At 39.5% G+C, this 23,019-nt stretch overlaps 1 protein-coding gene across 5 annotated transcripts in view; it reads right to left on the bottom strand.

Moving 5' to 3' along the window:
• Positions 1-23,019, bottom strand: part of REV3L (REV3 like, DNA directed polymerase zeta catalytic subunit) — a 135,231-nt gene that overhangs the window by 84,318 nt on the left and 27,894 nt on the right. For all 5 annotated transcript variants that reach the window (XM_068409845.1, XM_068410022.1, XM_068410103.1 and 2 more), the window contains exon 2: positions 3,101-3,290. In XM_068409845.1, coding sequence (XP_068265946.1) covers positions 3,101-3,290 — 190 coding nt within the window. The remainder of the gene's footprint in view (positions 1-3,100; positions 3,291-23,019) is intronic.

Raw genomic sequence — 23,019 nt, 5'->3', positions numbered from 1 at the left:
AGGGCCAACTTTGGCCTTTTCAAGCAATTGCTACGGGAAATCCCATGGGACAGGGTACTAGAAGGTAAGGGGGCCCAAGATAGTTGGTTAGCGTTCAAGGACTGCTTCTTCCGAGCTCAAGATCAGAGCATCCCAGCAGGTAGGAAGTCAAGGAAGGGTACCAGGAGACCTGCATGGTTGAACAGGGAACTGCTGGGCAAACTCCAGTGGAAGAAGAGGGTGTACAGATCGTGGAAGGAGGGGCTGGCCACTTGGGAGGAATATAAGTCTGTTGTCAGAGGATGTAGGGAGGCAACTAGGAAAGCTAAGGCCTCCTTGGAATTAAACCTTGCAAGAGAGGTCAAGGACAACAGAAAGGGCTTCTTCAAATACATTGCAGGTAAAACCAACACTAGAGGCAATGTAGGCCCACTGATGAATGAGGTGGGGGCCCTGGAGACAGAGGATAAAAAGAAGGCGGAGTTACTGAATGCCTTCTTTGCCTCTGTCTATACTGTTGGAGGCTGTCCTGAGGAGCCCTGGACCCCTGCGGCCTCAGAAGTCGTCAGGATAGAGGAGGAATCTGTCTTGGTTGATGAGGGCTGGGTCAGGGACCAATTAAGCAATCTGGACGTCCATAAATCCATGGGCCCTGATGGGATGCACCCGCGGGTGCTGAGGGAGCTGGCGGAAGTCATTGCTAGGCCACTCTCCATCATCTTTGCTAAGTCGTGGGCAACGGGAGAGGTGCCTGAGGACTGGAGGAAAGCGAATGTCACTCCAGTCTTCAAAAAGGGCAGGAAGGAGGACCCGGGTAACTATAGACCAGTCAGCCTCACCTCCATCCCTGGAAAGGTGATGGAGCAACTTGTTCTTGGTGCTGTCTCTAGGCACATCAAGGATAGGGGGATCATTAGGGGCACTCAACATGGCTTCACCAAGGGGAAGTCTTGCTTAACCAACTTGATAGCCTTTTATGAGGATGTTACCCGGTGGATAGATGATGGTAAAGCTGTGGATGTGGTCTATCTCGATTTCAGTAAAGCGTTTGACACGGTCTCCCACAGCATCCTCGCAGCTAAACTGGGGAAGTGTGGTCTGGATGATTGCGTAGTGAGGTGGATTGTGAACTGGATGAAGGAAAGAAGCCAGAGAGTAGTGGTCAGCGGGACAGAGTCCAGTTGGAGGCCTGTGTCTAGCGGAGTTCCACAAGGGTCGGTTCTGGGACCAGTTCTATTCAATATATTCATTAATGACTTGGATGAGGGATTAGAGTGCGCTGTCAGCAAGTTCGCTGATGACACAAAACTGGGAGGAGTGGCTGAGATGCCGGAAGGCTGCGCAGCCATTCAGAGAGACCTGGACAGGCTGGAGAGTTGGGCGGGGAGAAATTTAATGAAATATAACAAGGGCAAGTGTAGAGTCCTGCATCTGGGCAAGAACAACCCCATGTATGAGTACAAGTTGGGGGCAGACCTGTTGGAGAGCAGTGTAGGGGAAAGGGACCTGGGGGTCCTAGTGGACAACAGGATGACCATGAGCCAGCAGTGTGCCCTTGTGGCCAAGAAGGCCAATGGCATCCTGGGGTGTATTAGAAGGGGTGTGGTCAGCAGGTCGAGAGAGGTTCTCCTCCCCCTCTACTCTGCCCTGGTGAGGCCGCATCTGGAGTATTGTGTCCAGTTCTGGGCCGCTCAGTTCAAGAAGGACAGGGAACTGCTAGAGAGAGTCCAGCGCAGAGCCACGAAGATGATTAAGGGAGTGGAACATCTCCCTTATGAGGAGAGGCTGAGGGAGCTGGGTCTCTTTAGCTTAGAGAAGAGGAGACTGAGGGGGGACCTCATTAATGTTTATAAATATGTAAAGTGCAAGTGTCATGAGGATGGAGCCAGGCTCTTCTCAGTGACATCCCTTGACAGGACAAGGGGCAATGGGTGCAAGCTGGAACACAGGAGGTTCCACTTAAATTTGAGGAAAAACTTCTTTACTGTAAGGGTGACTGAACACTGGAACAGACTGCCCAGAGAGGTTGTGGAGTCTCCTTCTCTGGAGACATTCAAAACCCGCCTGGACGCGTTCCTGTGTGATATGGTCTAGGCAATCCTGCCCCGGCAGGGGGATTGGACTAGATGATCTTTCGAGGTCCCTTCCAATCCCTAACATTCTGTGATTCTGTGATTCTGTGATTCTGTGATTAAAAATGAAAAGAAGTTATTGCAGCCACTTTACTAGCAATATCTAGACGATACCACTAGAACTGGCTGGGAACAGAAAGATTATCTTCCTAAACTTAACAGTAAGAAAGAACATATTTCAAAAGTGCATGAAAAAAAATAAGGTAAAAGATAGTGCTGCACAATACTAAAAATTAGCATTTACATTGTTTTGAAGATGAAACAGGCAATGCATGTATAGACTAACTGTGTTCCTCTAGGACAGCTTCCCATTATTCGCTATGATTTGACGTATTTTTCAGTCCTTGGTTATGCAAGTTATAAATAAAAGTTGGTTAAGAGAATCCTTAAAATGTTAACATTCAATAATAGCATATAGTTCCAGCAGTAGTAGAAAGCTATACCAAGTAAAACATGACAGTCAGCTTGACAGATAAGTAAATTAATGGTTAAGAGCCGCCACTTCATGGCCTGCGCTGCTGGGAGAAATCAGATGGATAAACACAACCCGACAGACTCTGTGATGTGCTTCCTAAAGGGGCCATCTTAGATGAACAAAGAAAAGGAGACCTAGAGTCATGCTCCTGCAAGACATGCCTGATCACAGGGAACCTAGAATTACCCAGACAGGTAGAAGATGCTGGCTGGAAAGTACTGCTCTAATAGCAGAGATAGAAAACAGACTTGGAAAAATAATAGACACTAGAATCCAAGTTTAGAAAAAAATGTTTGTGCCAAGCATTTGGAGGAAAACCTGTTCATTCCGTTAAAGTCAAAGCAAGTGAGAAGAGTTATTTAGCAGCGGTACAGGCCTGTATGAAGACACACATGGGGGAAAAGAAAAAGGAAAAGCACTGCAATCACCCAAGTCCATAGTAAGTCTTCTACGTAGTACAACTGCAAAAACATTTCAAAACAAATAAGCAAAAATCCTAACAGGTCATACTTACATTCCAGATACTAATGACACTTTGAAAACATGCTGAATAGTAGAAGATGGATTGCCTAAAGCCACATTAAGTGCTCTGTCAATGCTGAATGCCACTTGACGAAGATAGTATTCTGGATGCTGTCCAAAACCATCATATGGTACATAGAGGTAAGGAAAGACACCATGTAAGTGTAGACAAGTCTTCTGACCTAAAAAGAAAAGGTAAACATTTATTTCCTAATGACTACATCTTTTTTGTCTTTTAAGTAGTCCCTAAGTTTGAATTTTTTCAGGTTATTTTCAGGTTCTGCAGACAGGATAAATTTATGAAACAAGTTCAGGTGTATTTCAAACAAAAGGTACCAACTTAGAGCAGTTCTCACATTTGATTCATTGACAAAAGCAATACAGAAAACACGCGGTTACATGACATACACAGTGGCGGCAAACTCTGCTGTTATACAAGTGTAATCCTCATGATTTTCTTTGTAGTAATAGCACACCACCTCTCTCAGAATACTTTTGCATACTGAGTCAGTGTTGGATGGTTAATGGTTTCTCAGCCTTTGTAAAAATCTTGCAGTATCAAAATTCTTCCCATTCCTCACTTGGAGGAGCACACAACCTCTCAGAAATTAAAAAGAACGTCCAGAGCACCTATGAGACCACTCAATATTCTAGTTATTAAGGCGTAAGTTGGCATATGGAAAAAACTCAAGTGATTTTAAATCTGTGGATCCCTAAGAGGTCTCTAGTCTTCTAACAACACACTTACTTCTCAGTATTAGCTTTCATGAGTCTGCAATAACAGCAGAAGGAAAGAACATGCCATAAAAACCACTGTGCTAGACCACAGCCTGAGCTTTTCTTTCAGGCAAGGCAGTACAGTGATGTGGACCAGGATCTCCCAAACCTACCACATTTTTGGGGGGGCTAGTCTCAACTGTAATGAGTATTCTCTTTCCTCACCACAATACAACTGAGCATGCAGTCACTGCTGAAACTAACATCAGATCCTGCTTGCCACCCTTCCAGCCCCAAAAATCGTTCATGACTTCTCACTGGTCAATGAAAAAGTTTCATAGAAAAATACTATAAGCTCATGTCAGTGATTAACCCCCACCGCAAAGTACATCATCTTGTATTTTGTTTAGATAAACTCTCTGTATGAAGACAGCAAAACCATATCTAAAGGCAGTGCTTTCATCAACAATGAGATAAATCATAGAACCGTTTTGGTTGGAAAGACCTTTAAGATCACCAAGTCCAATCATTAACCCAGCACTGCCAAGTCCACCACTAAGCCATGTCCCTAAGCACCACATCTACACATCTTTTAAATACCTCCAGGGATCGTGACTCCACCACTTCCCTGGGCAGCCTGTTCCAATGCTTGACAGCCTTTTCTGTGAAGAAATTTTTCCTGATATCCAATTTAAACATCCCCTAACACAACTTGAGGCCGTTTCCTCTTGTCCTATCATCTGTTACTTGGGAGAAGAGTTAACACCCTCCTCGCTACAACCTCCTTTCAGGCAGTTGTAGAGAGTGATAAGGTCTCCCCTCAGCCTCCTTTTCTCCAGACTAAACAACCCCAGTTCCCTCAGCTGCTCCTCGTAAGACTTGTGCTCTAGACCCTTCACCAGCTTTGTTGACCTTCTTTGGACTTGCTCCAGCACCTCCACGTCTTTCTTGTAGTGAGGGGCCCCAAAGTGCACACAGTATTCGAGCTGCAGCCTCACCAGTGCAGAGTACAGGGGGAAATATTACAGACAAAGAGGCAGCACAACTTCACTGATCCACAGGACCAATGAAAAGACTTCCGAAAGTCTATTCTTTCAAACTGAGATTATTTCTCAGCAGGTGGACCTTGCCTGAACTATTTACACCCATTCACACCCACATCAGTGAATACAGCTCTAAGTCCATTAAAGCGCAGGAAGAACAGAGCTTCAGAATCAGGACTGCTTGGAGATTTTTTTACATTGGTGAAATGCATGCCTCCAAATACCATAAATAGCATAGCTTTTTTTTTTTTTTACTGGGGGATCATATGTATTCTTTCTTCAAATATTTACCAGACCTCCACATAATATCTAGAAGTGAAAGAAATTGCTGAAAGGATGGTAGTACAAGTCCATTTTCCAAGGTGAATTTTATTCTCCCTATAAGTCACACTCATCAAGTCTCTTCAGCAATGTTTAAATACAACCTATATATGCATTCATAATGTTGAGGTCATCATCTATGACGAATTCTGCCCATGCTTTTAACCTATTTCAGGAGAAGAAATTACGTATTATGTACTTCAAATAATAATACACTAAAAAAAGGGGAAACTAGAGAAAGAGAAAATACAACTAGAGGGTGTTTTTAAATGGCAAAATAAAGGATAGTAACAGCTTTACATGGCAGGAAAACCTCTGGCCCCCTAAAGTGGGACAAGTAATTTATTAGTAGCATGTAAACTGAGAGAGTATAGATCTGTGCAGGGGTAGCACACCGTTTATTTTCTGTACTGAGTCACCAACAAATCTGAGTCTTTACTCATGGTTGTATGTAAGACTGACTTTGAAATAACGGATTCCCCCCCTCCCCTCCCCGAAATAATCAACAGAAACTTAATAGTTGTTTAAACCTCTACAGTTCCTCTATTAATTTTTTTTTGTTCGTTGTTTGGGAGGTTTGGGTTTTTTTTGGTTGTTTTTTTTTGGGGTTGGAGTAGGGGGGGTGGTGTTTTGTTGTGTGTTTTGTTTTTTTTTTCCAGTGTATACCAGGATCACATTCAGGGAGAAATTCAAATTAATTCCTACATATTATTTGTCTGAATGCCTAATGAAGCTTTTAAAAACCAAGTGAACAAACCAACCCACCCCAAACTAAATTTGATATTGGAGATGCCGACTAAGAATTTCTGGCAAATATATATGAATTTTATAAATTCAGGTGTTTGCTACCTACAACTTGTCAGTCAAAATCAGCTCTGCACTTACATTTTTTTTTTTTACACTAATAGCTATGAACTCTTTTCTTTTTGATAACACTTTAAAAATACCTTTGCTTTAATGGTTGCCCAACTATTCTGAGAAATGGCATATGAGAAATGGCATATCCGAGAAAACAAAATTACAAAGTACTGGAATAAATGGAACTTGGAGACAGTCTAAACTTACTGTACTTAAATTCAAGTTCCTTTCAAGTTATGCAAGACAATTAATAATGCTTTTATAGCTAGCACCTGATTACTCAAGTTAATTAAATTTAAAAACCAATCTATCCATTTCTACTGCAGCTATTTAACAGTTCTTGCTGAACTGAAATGTCATTTTATTGTTGGATAAAAAAGAAACCGTACAAAAAAAAGCTTCTATTTCCATCTGTCCTGTTCCCCTGGACTCCCCTTTATGTGCAAAAAACCCATGAAAAACACCATAGCTTTCAAGTGACCAAAGAGTCAAATTACCACCTAACTCCAGGGAAATCTTATAAAACATACACACTGAGCTGCTTTTAATTTCTGAGTCTGCCAAGAAAGCAAACAAGCCACCGCTGATCTAAGACTCCTATTAGGCCAGCAGCTGTCAAGTTACATGGGTTTATACAGCTACTCACTTTGATCCTTGTTAGTATGGACTCATTTACCATGATATTTGGTTATACTGCTATTTTTATTTACAATTCACATTACTACAAGTCTTACCCTGCTAGTGTTAAGAACAGAGCCATTTGCTTCCATCATTTAAGTAAAAGCATCAAATTGTACCAAATGTCATGGTGCTGAGTCTGAAGCCCAGACTCCAGTAAGAGGAACCTTGGCTTGCAGTAAGCCATCACAAATTCCAGTGGATTCTTTCCAATAGAGCCACAAGGAGAAAACAGATCTACCCACTGAGGATCTCAGGCCACACAGACTCATCAATTAACATAAATTAAAAACTTGGCTTGGGATAAAGCTAAGAAGTTTTATGCTTTAAATGTGTCAATCTTATGTTTCTGTTTCTCTTCAGAGATACAGACAGAAGCAAATTTGTACCACTAGAACAGCAAGCTGCGACCACTACAGCAACCACTTACAGTGACCATCAGATGTTATTTTCACATCTATGCATCAGTTTCTTTACATCTGTAGAATCAATGGAAGTGGTGCTCGACAGCAGATTCTGCAGAAAAGCCATATGGTTTATACCATCACTCTCCTCAGAACTTCCTGATGAAAAACTGGACACCTGGAAGTGATTCCCAGAGCTTTCAGATGGGACAGGACACCAAAATGTTTCATGCTGTAGCCTCATCATGGCCCTACTGCACACGTGCATCACAACCATTCTGTACGCAAGCAGTATATACGATGTCTCTATTAACAAGCGAATATAATGTGTACATAAAGGCTAGGACTGGTGGTGATACTGGGTTATCAGCCAGAAGGACGCTGCTGCCGAAACAATTTCTCTGGCCCACGCTCTCTTAAAGAATAGGGTCTGCACTGGTTGAATTATCTGCAGGTCACAGATCAAGCATCCCAGTGTATGACTCAAGGGGGCTGCTGAATAAACATACAGAAATCTAGAAGTAAAGCTGAGGTTTATTCACAAGTCTTTTTCAGGCACTGAATGAAGTGGCGAATGAAGGAACACAAAAAGTGCCGCTGTAACACAGAAAAAAGGCAATACACAAAACCTTGAGATATGAGATGCTCAACTAGCAAATTCACTATTTCCTCTGAAAGGAAGAAACTGCAAACTAAATGTCAGTATAGATGAATAGCCAGAATAATAATGAATCAATACTTCGAAAATAATATAAATGCAATATTTTCAAACAGTAAAGAAAGTGAGTCCACCCCCCCAACCCATACTTACAAAATCAAGACGCATAAATGCTACTCAAGTATTAAAACCATATATAGCATTTTGCATACGTGAAACCCACAAGACAGAGATTAAGCAAGCCAGCCTGTTATTTTTCTGAAGATGGTTGCCATATGCATTACTATTAGAAACATGTACCAAACATAATCCTTGAGCTACTGTATCATTTAAAATATTAGAAGAAAAATCTGTAGCAACCCTAAGACAAAAAAACTTCAATATAATTAGAAAAGAACTGAAACCAGTACGGTAAAGGAATGCAAAGTTGTTCAACAACTACTCAAAAAGACGTGAGAAGCAATGTCTTCTGACCTGGTACCAGAATGCTCAGCCATACAGAATGATCTGGTACAGATAAAACTGAGGTGTAATCTATACAGAATCACAGAATGGTTGAGGTTGGAAGGGACCTCTGGAGGTCATCTGGTCCAGCTCCCATCCCCGCACAAACATATGAATGCCTAATTTCACAGTACAAGCAGCTAGAGAACCTGAGGATTATTATCCAGGTGTCCTCAGAAAAGTGCTTTTTCACCATTTGAAAAAATCGATTTTGCTTTAAGCTTCTAAAATTTTCTTTCAGCTGAGATCAAATTGGACACATTTCTGTACAAAAGAAAAATGTGAAAGTTATTAATAAGGGATCTTACTGTATTGTCCAGTTCAGGAATAGCATTTGCAAACCAGTTAGACAAGGAGCCCCTAAGGATTCACCACAGCTAGCCCATGAAAATCTGTGTATATATTAGAGAAGGACAAGACAGAAGTCCATCTGTTCTGCATGTAATTTCACACATACATGACTACCTGCTGGCTCATATTGCAGCAAGGGGACAGCTCATGCAGATACTGCCTCCAGTTACCTCCTCTGGAAGACTTCCACTCTCATGGAAGGATTTTCTGATCAGAGCACGTAGAGGATCCTACACCAATGTAGTTTATAGCCTAGAATATTAAAGCACACTGGAATCTACTGAGCCTGTAAGTCAATGCTGAGGTCAAGGCACCCCAAAGAAACCACACACTAGGTTCTAGGATCTGTTCTACCTACAAATAGCCAAACCCAACGTTTTCACATTAGACTGATCTAATCACAAGGCTACAGGCAAAGCTCTACAGACCTGAATTTGTACCACCACAGACAGGAACGCAAGATTTCTACATGAAGAATAAGAGCCTGCCTCTGCAGCTCAGGGGCGTTTCAGCCTCAGTATTGTTTATGCATTAGATAGGATGATTCTAAAATACAAAACCTCTGCATCTGAGATTTCTAATAATGAATGAGAGCATGTCCTACCGCTGTGATACAGTTTTACTAACTTTTTATAAATGATACTCAAAAGCCATTTAGCTCCTATCCTGTAATTTCTAATTTAGGAAGTGACTACAGAACCCTCATTTTGAATAGACATAATCTCATTTAGTATTTAGAAAACTAAAACTAAATCTAGATAAATATGACTTCAGAAAACAGTTCAGTGCTGGTCTACATGCAAACATATTTTGCTGTGATATTTCTACCACAGAACAAGCTGATCCCATTATAAGAAGCTAAGCAAAGCCGTGGGGAACAACTACACAGAATCCACTCCTATATGTAAATGAACAACCAGTTTTGTTAAAGCTCTCCCTAAAACTCTTATTTTAATTGCTGAACTATGATCCATTTCTCCCAGACCACTGTAAAGTACGATGTGGTGGGAGTAAAAAGGAGAACGCAGCAGCACTTAAATACATGGCAAAATCCCAAATTTTAGGAAAATTCCTGCATCTGAGATTTCTGGGTGGAGATTAAAAGGATGGAAGACAATGGGCTTTTTATACACTCGCCATCTATTAAAAGTACTTTAAGTGCAGTTTTGTAAAGTGGCAGGACTAATTGGACATGGACAGTATTAGCAGAAGAATGCATGCAAACACTTCAAGCCTGTATCACTGCGGGATGCAGAAAAGACCAGTCAGTCATAAGGGATTTCCTTCCTTTAACAGCAATAGTAAAGCAAAGTCATTAGAAACCAAAAGACACAACACTACCATCTTTAAAAGATTAACAGGTATTTTCAAATAACTGTTGAACCATCTAGATTAAAAAAAATTTGAAAAACAAACTGTGAACAATGACAACTACAGAGAGTGGGAAAAGTAACGATCCTGTTAGAAAAAAATTCTAAAAATGAAAATTTGTAAAAAGGATAAATATTAGAACCCAATTTCAAAATAATTTCTTTCCCACAATAAAAGTTACCATACCATAGGCAATCTCACTTACCCTTTCTCCAGTAATACGCTTCAGAGAACAACAACAAGTTGTAACAGGAGTACTTACTCTACCCTGCTAGGCAGGTGCAAAATGAGCATCTTCTGCACAGTTTAGATTGAGTTTTAAATCTAAGTTATGTCTCTCACTGGAGTGGGCTTGTCAGGACATTGACCATTGAATACCACCAATACTATTGACAAGTTACTCATGTAACCAGCTGGACAATATCAGTAGTATTTCTCGAATGAGTGTCAAAAATCACTAGGATGCCAGCTAAAATGAACTAAAATTCATGAAGGAGGAACACACAGCAGGCCCCAGCTTTGGATTCTAGCTATCATACCGAGCTGTTGGCATGCACAGGCTGGCAACGCAGGCCAAGCTGCCATTCTGACAAGAAGAGCAAGCAAAAGAATGCAACTGAGGCATGCTATATTAGACCACACTGACCAAAGCACAGCTGAATAAAAAAAGAACTTATTTACTAGTCCCAGATAAACTAATGGTGTGTACTTTACCGCATCCTGTAAAAGATGAAAAAATAAATTGGTAGTAAAAAGGGGGAGTAAGAGTAGTCACACCGCCTTTTGTTTCTATTTCCTCCAAGACTGTTATTGCTACACCAGTTCTCTTAGCTATCTTATTAGTCTTTCTTGATGAAAGTAACACAAGCCACATGTAAATGGAAATTGGTGCATATATATTCAAAGCAGAAAAGGTTTTGCTGGTTGGTAACTGAACTTGAACTTTCATCTCTGCATGAGGCTAATCTGCCTATTAAATACTATAATGGGTGTGCACCCTTCCAATCACAATTCCACTCTTTTTCGTGTGTCAGACAAAACCAGCTGAAACATTTTTGTTCAACTGGAAGAAAACAGATATTTTTCTGTCAGCTAGATAGCTAGTTAGAAAAAAGGCACCATAAAATATTGCCAAAGACTATTTGTTACTGTAAACTGCACGCAGAAACCCCTGACATTACTTGTGATAAGGTTAACAGTGTTTTCACCAGTATTATCTTCCACAGACATTTTTCAGAAACGTTGACTATTTGCAAATTCCTGAACACCACCAAGCTTGTGTAATCCCAGAGAAATGATACAGCGTAGAGTATACACACTCTCATGAGTCATATTAGTTTACGTTAACAAGTAAATGATACCACATTCTGTTTGTTTTCCCCTATTCTTCAAACAATGCTAATTAGTTCTATGAATATTTCTTGGATTTTTTCTTTTATTTTGTATTAAGATCTCCCACTTGCAGGTAACCGTCACGGCAGCCTATTCCTCTAGCTGATGAAAGCTAGGTGACATACTCCACAAAAGCAAGCACCATTCTTGGGATACCGATAAGCAAATTTACGACACTTGAGACTCGTTATCGCACATACCTTTTTATTGCATTAAAGAAGTTCTTAACATCTTCTGTATGTTCTAAGATTACCATTTTTGGACAAGTAGCAACTTACTTAGGAAGTACTTCCTTACTTTAGACACCTTTTAAATTCCTCTATAAGCTTTTGAAAGGGCTATATGGTGAGACAAAAATAGCACGGAACAGAACTCATGACCCAGAAAATAAACTGTGTTCTTAATATCTTACTAACTCTGTGTTCAGGGTTTATGTGACAAACTGTTCGCAAAGGTAGGGCTGCAGGGGTGGCCAGGGGCTGCCCTGTGCAGGACACAGCTGGCTCCAACAAACCCACCACAGGGCACAGCTAAGCCCCTCCGCAAAGCTGGGGGTACCTCTGGGAAAACATGTTTAAGAAAGGGAACACCAAAGTCAGCGAAAAGAGAAGGAGGAATAGCTCCATGGCAAAGCAGATATCCCCTGCAGCTCATGGAAAAGCCCGTGGAGAGCCCACACCAGAGCAGCGGAAAGACATGAGGAGGAAGGAGTGGCAGAGAGATACCATTATGTACAGACTGCAACCCTCTGCCATCCTCCACGTGAGCTTGCAGGGCAGGGGTGGGGTATATGGTTTGGGGAATCTGGAGTGAAGGAATGAAGTCAGTGAGCCTGGGAGAGGGGGGGAGAAAGGTGTGCTGTTTTAACGTCTAAGTTTTGTTTCTCACTACCCGAATCGATTTTAATTGGCAATAAATTAGTTAATTTTCCCCAAGTAGAGTCTGTTTTGCCTGCAATGGTAATTGGTAAGTGATCTCTCTGTCGTCACCTCAACCTACTGCTTTACTGTTTCTGGTTTTCCTATTTTATCCCCCTTCCTTACCAGGGTGGGGGCAGGGGGCACAAGCAAGTGGCTGGTGGGAATTTGGCTGTTAGCCAAGTCTAACCCAGCACACACCGGTTAACAGAAACGATCCCCCTGGATGTCAACCTCCAGAGCCTACAAACTATTTCAGAAGGTTTGGAAAAGGTAACAAAGTAAAGCAAGACCTAGTGTTAGCAGACTTATACTTGCTACCTTGTGATCTGTAACTGGAAGATTTCAGAGAGAGTTACAGCTGAAAGTCTCTGCTTTAAACCTTTACTCAGAGTAGAAGTTTCAGCCTACCCATATTAACTTAATAAAAAACAACATACAGCCCCAATCCCCAAAGTAATAAGACCTTTCAATGCAACGTTAACATATTTAACCACAACCTTTCCATAAATTAGTCATATTACTATAACTTACATTAAATAACGCAATGGTATAAACATCGTCCATTTGTTCTATTAATATAATAGTTAAACAATGTGGGAGAAAGTATTACCCTTTACAACAAACCTATTTAAAAACATATTAGTGAAAGATATGCCCATTCATGAGTCTTCCAAGAAAGGCTACGCACAAAAGTGCAGAATGTTCAAGACATTTCCAAGTGGGGGAAAAAGAAGCTACAGCAAGCAGCTAGGGCGATAAAATGCTCTGACCCATTGAAGCTTTTAAAAAAGATGCTCTAAATTGAGACTGCATATACCTCAAAACATTATTTGAAGTCTTCCCTAAGGATTCTCATCATAGGACCCTTCAGCCACCTACACAAGGGAAATGAGTTTCAGCTGATACAGCAGCCTTCGGTTTGCTATGAACTGATCCCCAGCCAAGTTCAATTCTGTAGAGCTGTAGAGCTGTTACAGAGGGAGCAGCTCCACAGACGATTTACAGAAGCTGTATTCTTGAAAGCTGGTGGTCTGAATCCTGATTTGTAAATCTTGAGAAATTCTATGGTTTGCATCACACATACACACAAAAAAAATCTTACTGTCCCCTTTTCCTTTAGATCATCTATAACCTCTTCGCTCCAGTTTAACAGTTGTCCAATAATTATATTTATCTTCAATAGCTATTCAGGATTAACTCTTGAGAGGTACTGTGCAAGGGCAAAAATAACTGTTTTAAACAGTAGAAACAATAGCAGCATTAGAAAAATCAAATTCAGATTACAGTATTTTTCAGTATTTTTTTTTTACTCTGATGAAAGATGTTCTCCTTTACACTACAATAGCATGGTATACAGAAATCATGCTACAGTAATGCTATTTCTCTATTTTTATTTTGCCTGCCAAAATATTAGATAGCCTGCTTGCTTGTCAAAAGACGTGGGAGGATAAGAGTCTTATACAAGAAAAAAGTCCTTGAAACCAAAAGTAAATGAAACCAGCTCTTTTTAGACTTATTCTTTTCCCACAGATTTATCCACAGTATTTCAAAAGAACCTATATTTTAGCTTTTTGTCTTCTACTGTCCTCCTGAATATAGTCCTCAGATCTCTGCCACACCCTCAGCTGCAGTTACTAACAAGCAGGGTTATTTTTCCTCCCACTCCAGGTAAACAAAGACCGTAGCATCCACTAAAGTCAATAGATGCTAAATGCAGGCACAGAATATGACACTCTTCAAATGTGATTTTTTATGCCGCCTTCTGTTCTTTTATATATTACAAAATATGTAAATGAATGCTCTTTCAGTAATACAGCTGGTGTTACTATTTTGTTGTGCACATTTTGCAATACTACTAAGTATCTTACTTCCTATTTCGGTTTCTTTTGTGACATGCTACTTCACTTCCTCATCTTGAATTAGGCATCCATCCCCCTCTTTTCATCTTCTGTAAAGTTTGCTGTCTCTTGGCAGCACTTGAAGGGTTTCATGGCTTTTTGCCTGCTCTAGCCTTTCTTTCTGCAAAGAATGCCCAGTCTTCGTAGCACTCTTATCTTAGGCTTGTTGAAGTCATTAATTGATAATGTACACGCTGTTCTAGTTCTTCACATAATTAGAACTGCAAGATCTTTTTCTGTCCAAGTACTATAGCAAAAAAATTTAAACATTTGAGCACTTTACAGAAAGCACATACCAAAGACTGCTTGCCTTATACAGATCATTTCATGTAGTTGTCTTGTATTTACTCAATAACCTTCAGAGTGGCTGTAAAGACTGTGTAGACTGGACGTTTCACTTGCCAAGACAAGGTATTTATAGCAATGCCTGCATTCTTTAAGAAATGTTTTGAACTGCTACTCAGAAATATCTGTCGCTGATGTAATATCACCCAGTCCCGATATTCCTATTTTACAGGGTCATCTTACTGGCTATCAAATTTGAAGTTGTTGAAATTCTGTGCACAGCACAACTCTAATTATTGACTACCTTTCTGCACTGAAAACAAAAGCTCTCCCTCACATATAATTAAAGAGAACAAGGGGAGAAAAAACAGCTAGCAATCTAGCTTCACATTTTAAGCTAATCCAACAAATGCTCAGAGGGAGCACTTAATACCAGCCACTCCCTTGCTCTGTTCGGATTTGAATCCTCTCTACCCCCACTTATCCCTTTTCCTACCTAAACCAATGACAGCAGTGACACATAGGCAAGCATGTTTCAACACTTTTTAACCAGCCTTCCCAAAAATGTATTCGTCACATTTGACGTTAAAATTTTAAGATCAAGACTACAACTTTATCAAGGGACAGAAATGTGACAAACTCCTTCCAGCACTGATGCGTTGTCAAAAAAGGATGTTTAAGTTTTCACTACCAGTCCACAGCTTTTTCTAAAATGTAGTTTTCTGTTAATGCTTTAAGAGATTTCCTGTTCTTTTAAGAGTCAGGATACTATGCTTTAGAAGCTCCCTTCATCCCATGTTTTGAATGGCCTATGGCAGACTGAAATCAGAGAGGCAGAGAAGATAAGAGTATACATACTTCGGGTATAATCAGCATTGTTCATGTTCTTGAATGGTCACTGTGGAAAGAACTCAGTACTTGGGCAGCTCACTAGGAATTTTCTTCAAATCTTAAGAAGTACAGATGCATCCTACACTTACTGAAAGATTATTATCGCTGTTATCATTGACAATTTAATGGACTGTGTACCCACGTATTTACAATAACAACTATGTGGATGATCATGGTACTTTTAAGTAGTGCTATGTGTGGAAACTGTTCAGGTATTTCATTTTTCTTTCATGTAGCACCTTGTTCAGAGAAAAATTAACAACAGGAAAAAGCCTGAATAACTGTAGGACCAACTAGAAGAAAAGACAAGTTAATACTTTGTGACTAAGTGTTATACTACACACTACAAGTTTTCCTTTAAAAATAAAAATAAAATCTAAGCAATAATGGGGATTTTTTTCTATAGTTTTGTTTAAGAGCATTAATAAAATGTGCAGCAAGAGCAGAATAACTGCAATCAAATACAAAGACTCCCCCTCCCTAGGTTCTCAGTAGCCCTACTGCTGGTACCCAGCAAGTACAGGAATGAAAAAAAACAAAACGCAAAAACTAAACCATGCATGGAGGGGGAGAGCAAAAAGATAAATGGGGAGATAAAGAAACACAGGGAGAAAACAGGAAGCAGGAGTCTGAGAATGACAGGAAAAATAGACAGAGCAGTCTGGCAGATGATAACCACTGATAATAACCTGAATTCAACTTGCAACTCAAACAGCCAATCTATTGACAGAAATCTTAGTCATTGCCAGAACTAAGTGCTACTAGTTAAGCCCTTGGCTCCTCAGGTGTATGTATTAAATAGAAGTTTAATTGTGCAACTGATAGTGATTCTTTCACAGAACCTTAGCTTCACCTGATACACAGGAAAGACCTGGAATCTGCAACTAAGTCAGAACTACAAGCTGAATGAGTTACTTGCATAATACATTTCCCATTTGTCACAGCAGTTAGAAACTTATGCCAATAAAGCAGGCACCAACACATACAGAAAGATTCACTATCAAAGCAGATGAATCTTCTAGAATACAGATACCATTCCCACCTTTCTCTTGGAATTTTTATTGTGACGCTGGGTAAGTCATACGTTAAAAAAAAAAGCAGAGGGAGCCTTTTTTACACCAAGACAGCTAAAAATTATTTAGAAAACTGCTAAGTATTTCTATGCTTATTTAAATCATTAAGCACTAGTTATAATGAAATCATTAAGCACTAAGTAATGTTATAAAAACTTAAAACCCTAATACTTTCAGGTTGAGACCCCAACAAAGTTCAAAAAATTTTAAATCTAATATCTTCATTTTGGAAACTTAGTTCTTCATATACAAGATAATATCATTACCTCAGCTCTGACTTGCGGATACCTTCACAAAAAATTGTAAATACATCAATATTACAGGAAAAAAACCCTCTCAAAGTGAATGTTTTATTTGGGTTAAGTTTTTGACTGTGGATGGTAAATAAGATTATGCCTACCAGCTGAGTAATTGGATAAAGAGTCACTAAGCACCATGTGCTAATTGCTAGAGAGAATGTGAAAAAATAGCATTTGATCACATTATTGAAAAATCATCCTAATGCTTTCACACAGGGGAAAAGATTTCTGGCATACCTTCACACATTTTAGTGACTGCAACCTTGGTGTTCTTTTAACGAAGAATTTATATGCAACACTGATAAACAAGGACTGCAGAAGTCCTACAGAAGATGAGGAAAAGATGAGACGGGAGGGGAACTAGTTAAAATTTGGCAACTCTGAAGGTTGAAGATGTCCCTGCTCACTGAAGGGGGGTTGGACTAGATGATCTTTAAAGGTCCCTTCCAACCCAAACCGTTCTATGATTCTAGGAAGGTGGAAAAAACAATTTGAACTGGTCAGTGGACGCCACTCGACAGACCTTGCTGAGACAGATCAAGAACTGAAGTAATTTGCTCCTTCCCTCAGGACATAGAAGGACCGAAAGCCTTCATTATCAAAATTTCTGTTGGTATTTCCAAGGGTCCACAAGGCTGTATTTCTCCTTTGTTGCCTAGGTGTAGCTGATCTTTCAGGTTAGGCCTCTGATGATTTACTATGTTTTGATAAACAGTATAAAGAAGCAAGCCAATTAACAGTAAGACATTGAATAATGGAAGGGTTTGAGATAGGTAAAAGCTAGATGTGTTCAAGCTGAAAGCATCAATTTATTGAAGTTCAAGGTTGCTGGTAAGCCATAAAATTCCTGTAGGAAACACCAATATATTACCAGAACATACAGAACTAAGCAACCATGAATGGTATCATGAAACGTATGCTTTGCTAGTGTAAGAATGACATCAGCTCTTACATGTCACTTTTGAGAACAACTATCTACCAAACACAAATTGACCGACATTAAGTTCAACCTCAGCACAACTGACATTTATTGGACTATTTAGTCTTCTCAATCAAGATCAGGCCAGGCCAAAAAGATGGAACCTGGTACGTTACAAACCGCATTTGGTTCGGCTGTTTCTTTATTGTGAATCTACACTTTCTCATATGATTCCAGCTCTATAAAAGCAACATAACAGCATGAGTCACTTTGTGGCTGGAATGAATAATGTACTATTACATTATTCAGGACAGGACTGCGTGTTCAGCATCTGCACACATCAACTTCAGCAAGTGTATAAAAAGGTGAAATGATCAATGCAGTTGGTTGCAAACACTACAGCTGAATTGCTAAAGATTTACTTCTCACACCAGCGCATCAGGAGCTACATTATAAAGGTATATAGATTCATTTGAGTTAGACGTAACTCAAATGCTTACTGGTTGTTTTTTCCAAATTAAAATGTCAAATTTATTTAAATATGACCTATGACTTATTGCTGAAATATAAGCATGTTTTAAGTTATTGCATTTTAAATAAATTTTTTAAAGAGATTTATTAAAGCATCTGTCCATTTAGATCTTTGAGTTTTCAGATTATGGTGAATCGAATGGAAATCACCTCAATGTTCGAGATACTACCTCCTTTCCTCAACCCACTTTTTACGTTAACAACACTTAGGAAGAAGTGAAATAACATACAGCTATACAAAACCAAAGTATTAAACCTGCTACATATGCTCCTCAGTCTTAATTTTTGCCCTTTTATTCCTCTCGGAAATGCAAGGGAAAGGGAAAAAAGCAAAATACAGCGTAAGGAAAGAAAAAAAACCAACAACCCTCAAACCAACTGTGTTCTCCAAGCTTTTCAATACAAAAATATCCTCCACGTGTTTATACAGAGAGAAGACATGACATAGTGTGCTGGTTTTGGCTGGGGTAGAGTCAATTTTCTTCACAGTAGCCAGCATGGGGCTATGTTTTGGATTTGTGCTGAAAAGTGTTGATAACAGCGAGATGTTTTGGTTATTGCTGAGCTGTGCTTACACAGAGTCAAGGCCTCTTCTGCTTCTCACACCACCCCACCAGCGAGTAGGCTGGGGGTGCACAAGAAGTTGTGAGGGGACACAGCTGGGACAGCTGACCCCAACTGGCCAAAGGGATATTCCATACCATATGACATCATGCTCAGCATATAAATCTGGGGGAAGAAAAAAGAAGGAGGGGGATGTTTGGAGCGATGGAACCGTGACGCGTGATGGAGCCCTGCTTTCCTGGGGATGGCTGAACACCTGCCTGCTGATGGGAAGTAGTGAATGAATTCCTTGTTCTGCTTCGCTTGCGTACGCAGCTTTTGCTTTACCTATTAAACTGTCTTTATGCCAACTCATGAGTTTTCTCACTTTTACCCTTCTGATTCTCTCCCCCATCCCAGCAGGGGAGAGTGAGCGAGCAGCTACGTGAGGCTTAGTTGCCAGCTGGGGTTAAACCATGACACATAGAAAGACCATTCTTTAGAAAAAGCAATGTAGCTGTACAGTAGAAACAAAGTCAGACAAAAACTAAGCTGCCTACATCATCTGCTCTTGCTCCCATCTCCATTTCTCTTTTGAGACTGTACAAGACTTTGGACAACTGCACTAGGAACTGAGCTGGAACACTGATCTGGCTAAAAACTCATCCTGAAAAAAAGATTACCCTTTCAACATATATCAGTTCCCCAAGTTCACCATAACTGCACAACTTATTGTGCCAGCACACACAGAGGCAAAGCTGCACAGGGCAGTTGCATGCAGTTCTTGCTTCATACAGTGTAAGCGTCAGCTAATAGCATAAGCAGCATTCAAAACTAGAACCTAAATGTCAGCTACTTTAAAAGCAAAGGAAAACAATCCTGTACTGACACATTCTTAAAAGTGGGAAGGAATGTTTAGACAGTAGGTACACCCATATAGCTTTTATGTTGTGCCCCCTCCATGATTTTACTAGAGAGAGATAAAAAGCAGTATTTTCTGCAAATACAAGGAAATACTAGGATGCCAGTTAACTACTATAAAATATTTGAGCCGTCTTTTTTGAGGTCAGCCTTTCATTAGCTATTGACAGAAAACTCTTAAAATATTATAAGCGGTTTTAAAGACAATAACGATCTCTAGATATTATTTACTTTTAAGGCAAGCTGGCCAATCTGTATTTTACAATAGTTTTGGCAAACTAGATTGACAAAGCAAGTAACTTCCAAAGACTAATAAAACAGAAAGGGATGTGTTCTACATTTTCAAGACACAAATCCTACCATGCTTATCACTTGTAAACAACATAAGATGACTTGAGTTTCATGTGGAGAAAAAGAACTAATTAATCCAGAGTGTAAAGCAAATTAAGTGTTTCTAAAAGCAGAGCAATTATACCAACGTTAATATAACTGGATCAGAGTTCAGACAGTGGCTATTGAATGGAGAAACTTGCATTTCTGCCTTTTTTTTTTAATTTTTAAAAAATGGCGTTTGCTCATAATCAAGAAATGCATCAGTAAAGCTTTATATACTTTGCAGTTATTTATTGGACAACATAAACGGACAGAATAAGTAACCAATGGGAAATCATGTGTTCACACTTTAAGGCTATGGGATCACAATACACCAGAAATGAACAAAACCAGTATGGTTTCAAGTGCACTGCTTTAGGACAGATTTACTGAACACCTACTGGTCAGAAAACAGTCGTGACTCACAAATCGATTAAAAAAATTAAAGAGACAGCAAACACGACAAGAGTGTCATACAGCAAGAATTCCCTCGCCCCCAAAATGAACCAACACCAGTTTTGGGAATGTCCTTTATAAATAAAGATCTATACAAAGAAAACAAACATGCATGAAAGTTCTCAAAGAAATCATAGCACAAGAAATTGGCTCAGCATTAAGATTCACACGTTTGCACAAATGAAGCAATGCTTCCTCAAAAATAAGACAGCACACTTTCTAGTTACTGTGTCAGAATTATGATTTATCAAATCACTTTAAAAGAAGTGAAACAAAAGCAATCTAATTGTAATACCCCCAAACAGAGGATGCAAGACACATCCACCACAATCTGTAATTAGCCATGCAAAAGAATGCCCATTTACTTAAACATTCAGAAAAAAGTAAGACTATTGTTAACAAAATTTTTAAGAAGCATTGATAACAGAAATCAACATTGTGGCCTGCCACGTGACCAAGCTTACATTTTTGCTCCAGAGAAATTTGAGGTTAACCAACTAATAACATCTGCACTCAAGTGGAAGGCATATAGCTCTAGGGATGTGTATTACAAAACACGCTATTTTTCTAAACTCTCTTTATTCTAGTTTAAAAAAAAGCTTAACAGTCTAATTTGCAGCTCATTGCTTATTGTGCAGACAAGCCCCCAGTGTGCATGATAAACACGCATAAATATAACGTTGCTTTTTCTAACGGAAACACATCTAATAAGGGATTGTTTAACTTCAAATGGAGCTAATACAGTCAAAATAATTTTTAAAACTTTCCTAGTCCCAAGTCAATTATTTCAGCAAAAGCAGAATCACTAAAAAAATAAGTAGACACAAGACAACACACCGATAATGTTACTCTTCATGTAGTTACCACACCATGCATAAATGACATGATCTGTCTAGTTACCTGCCTGCACTTTTAGGGCCCATGCATCCTGTCTACACACGAGGCTTGCTATTTGCAGTTCCCTATCTTGGCTCATTTCACTATGTGTACTTGAATCCAAAACTTGTATCACATACTTTGTGCTACTGTTCACTCCATAAAGATGTTTCTGTACTGTTCTACCCTGGGGAAAAAAAAGAGTACTTTTATTTTCATGTGTCTAATTGTCAACAGAACCATACTATTTACATGAACCTAACAGTGTATCGAGCTTAAGGACTCCTACCACTGAAGTTTGACCTACCAGGAAAAAGGAAGAAGTGTTGAGAAAGAACCATTAAAAAACAGTAGGAACAGCACCATCATCTCTACCAAGTTGCACATTATACATACCTACTATGAGTCAGATGGATCTTTTTTCTTGGTCCAGAGGCCTATCTTTTGTTCTAAGCATGAGGTTCTCCCATCTAATGAGTTAAGTATCATGCTGCTTCTAAGTCAAGGAGAAGTAGGTGCAGATGGAGCCCTTCAACAGGTAATTCATCCTACCTTAAGACAGTGGTTGTACATACAACACCTCTCCAGTGTTTCAGGGGCACAATCAGCTACATCTAGAAACAGCTAGAAAGTGGCACAGCAATAGAAGATAGAAAATGATGATTCCCTGCCATGTAAATTTAGAACTACATTTTACAGGCATGTTACATGCATAAAGATTTGGAAGAGCTAGGTGAAATTTCAGATGCATTTTCTAAACAAACTTCCAATACTTTCCATCATGTTCTAAAGTTGTCTTACTTTTTACCTCTGTGTTGTAGTTACCAGATGATACTAAATCAGGTTTCTTCCTATTACCATCCAAGCTAAAACTTTACACCAATATATAACATGAAACAGAAACTGAGCACCAGTTTTTGTCACACTATCATTTCCCTTTGAAGTTTAGGGGGAAAAAACCTCCAAAATGATGTTTTCATAAGCACAAAGATAATAACTTCTTTGTGATATTTGTGAAAAAAAATAAATTACACATTTCACCGCATTCCTTAAGCAGAGGAATGGTCAATAGTCATTGACTCCTCAAAGTCATCTTAGGAGCACATTCTGCTTAAAGAATCAAAGCCATAGCAATGTTTAATCAGATACACCAGATGCAACTTACATTGCCAAGCAAATCATAATGATTCTATGCTATGAAGTGTTATGAGGAATACAATGAAGAGTGCTTGATAGTTTGCCACTAAAGAGTATAAAAGTCCTCTCAACTAAGCCCATCTCTTTAGACTTCTCCTTTGCCCCTCAAAAAGAAAAACCTGGCACAGCTTTGTAGCTTAGCAGTTTCTGTGAGTCGCCTGAACGCTCAAATTGAGAGATGAAGACTGCTGACAGAAGGGGAACAACAGGCAAATTGTTGATAGCTGGACTGGACAGAAAGCAGTGATCTTCTGGCAAATAATTTCTTCCTTTATCAGTTTCTCCTCTTTAAGGATTGGGTTTCAACCAGGAACAATACTCACTTAAGCTGGAGTGTGTACTCTGTGGAGGACATAAATGAATAATAACTGAATTCAGTGAATATGCAGTGAAGGACATCTAACTTCAGAGGCAACAAATGAAGCCAGTTGTC

This window comes from Nyctibius grandis, chromosome 1, assembly GCF_013368605.1.
Source record: "Nyctibius grandis isolate bNycGra1 chromosome 1, bNycGra1.pri, whole genome shotgun sequence".
Classification (NCBI taxonomy): Eukaryota; Metazoa; Chordata; class Aves; order Nyctibiiformes; family Nyctibiidae; genus Nyctibius; species Nyctibius grandis.
Note: the sequence above shows the minus strand (reverse complement) of the source record. Positions and strands in the feature narration are given on the sequence as shown.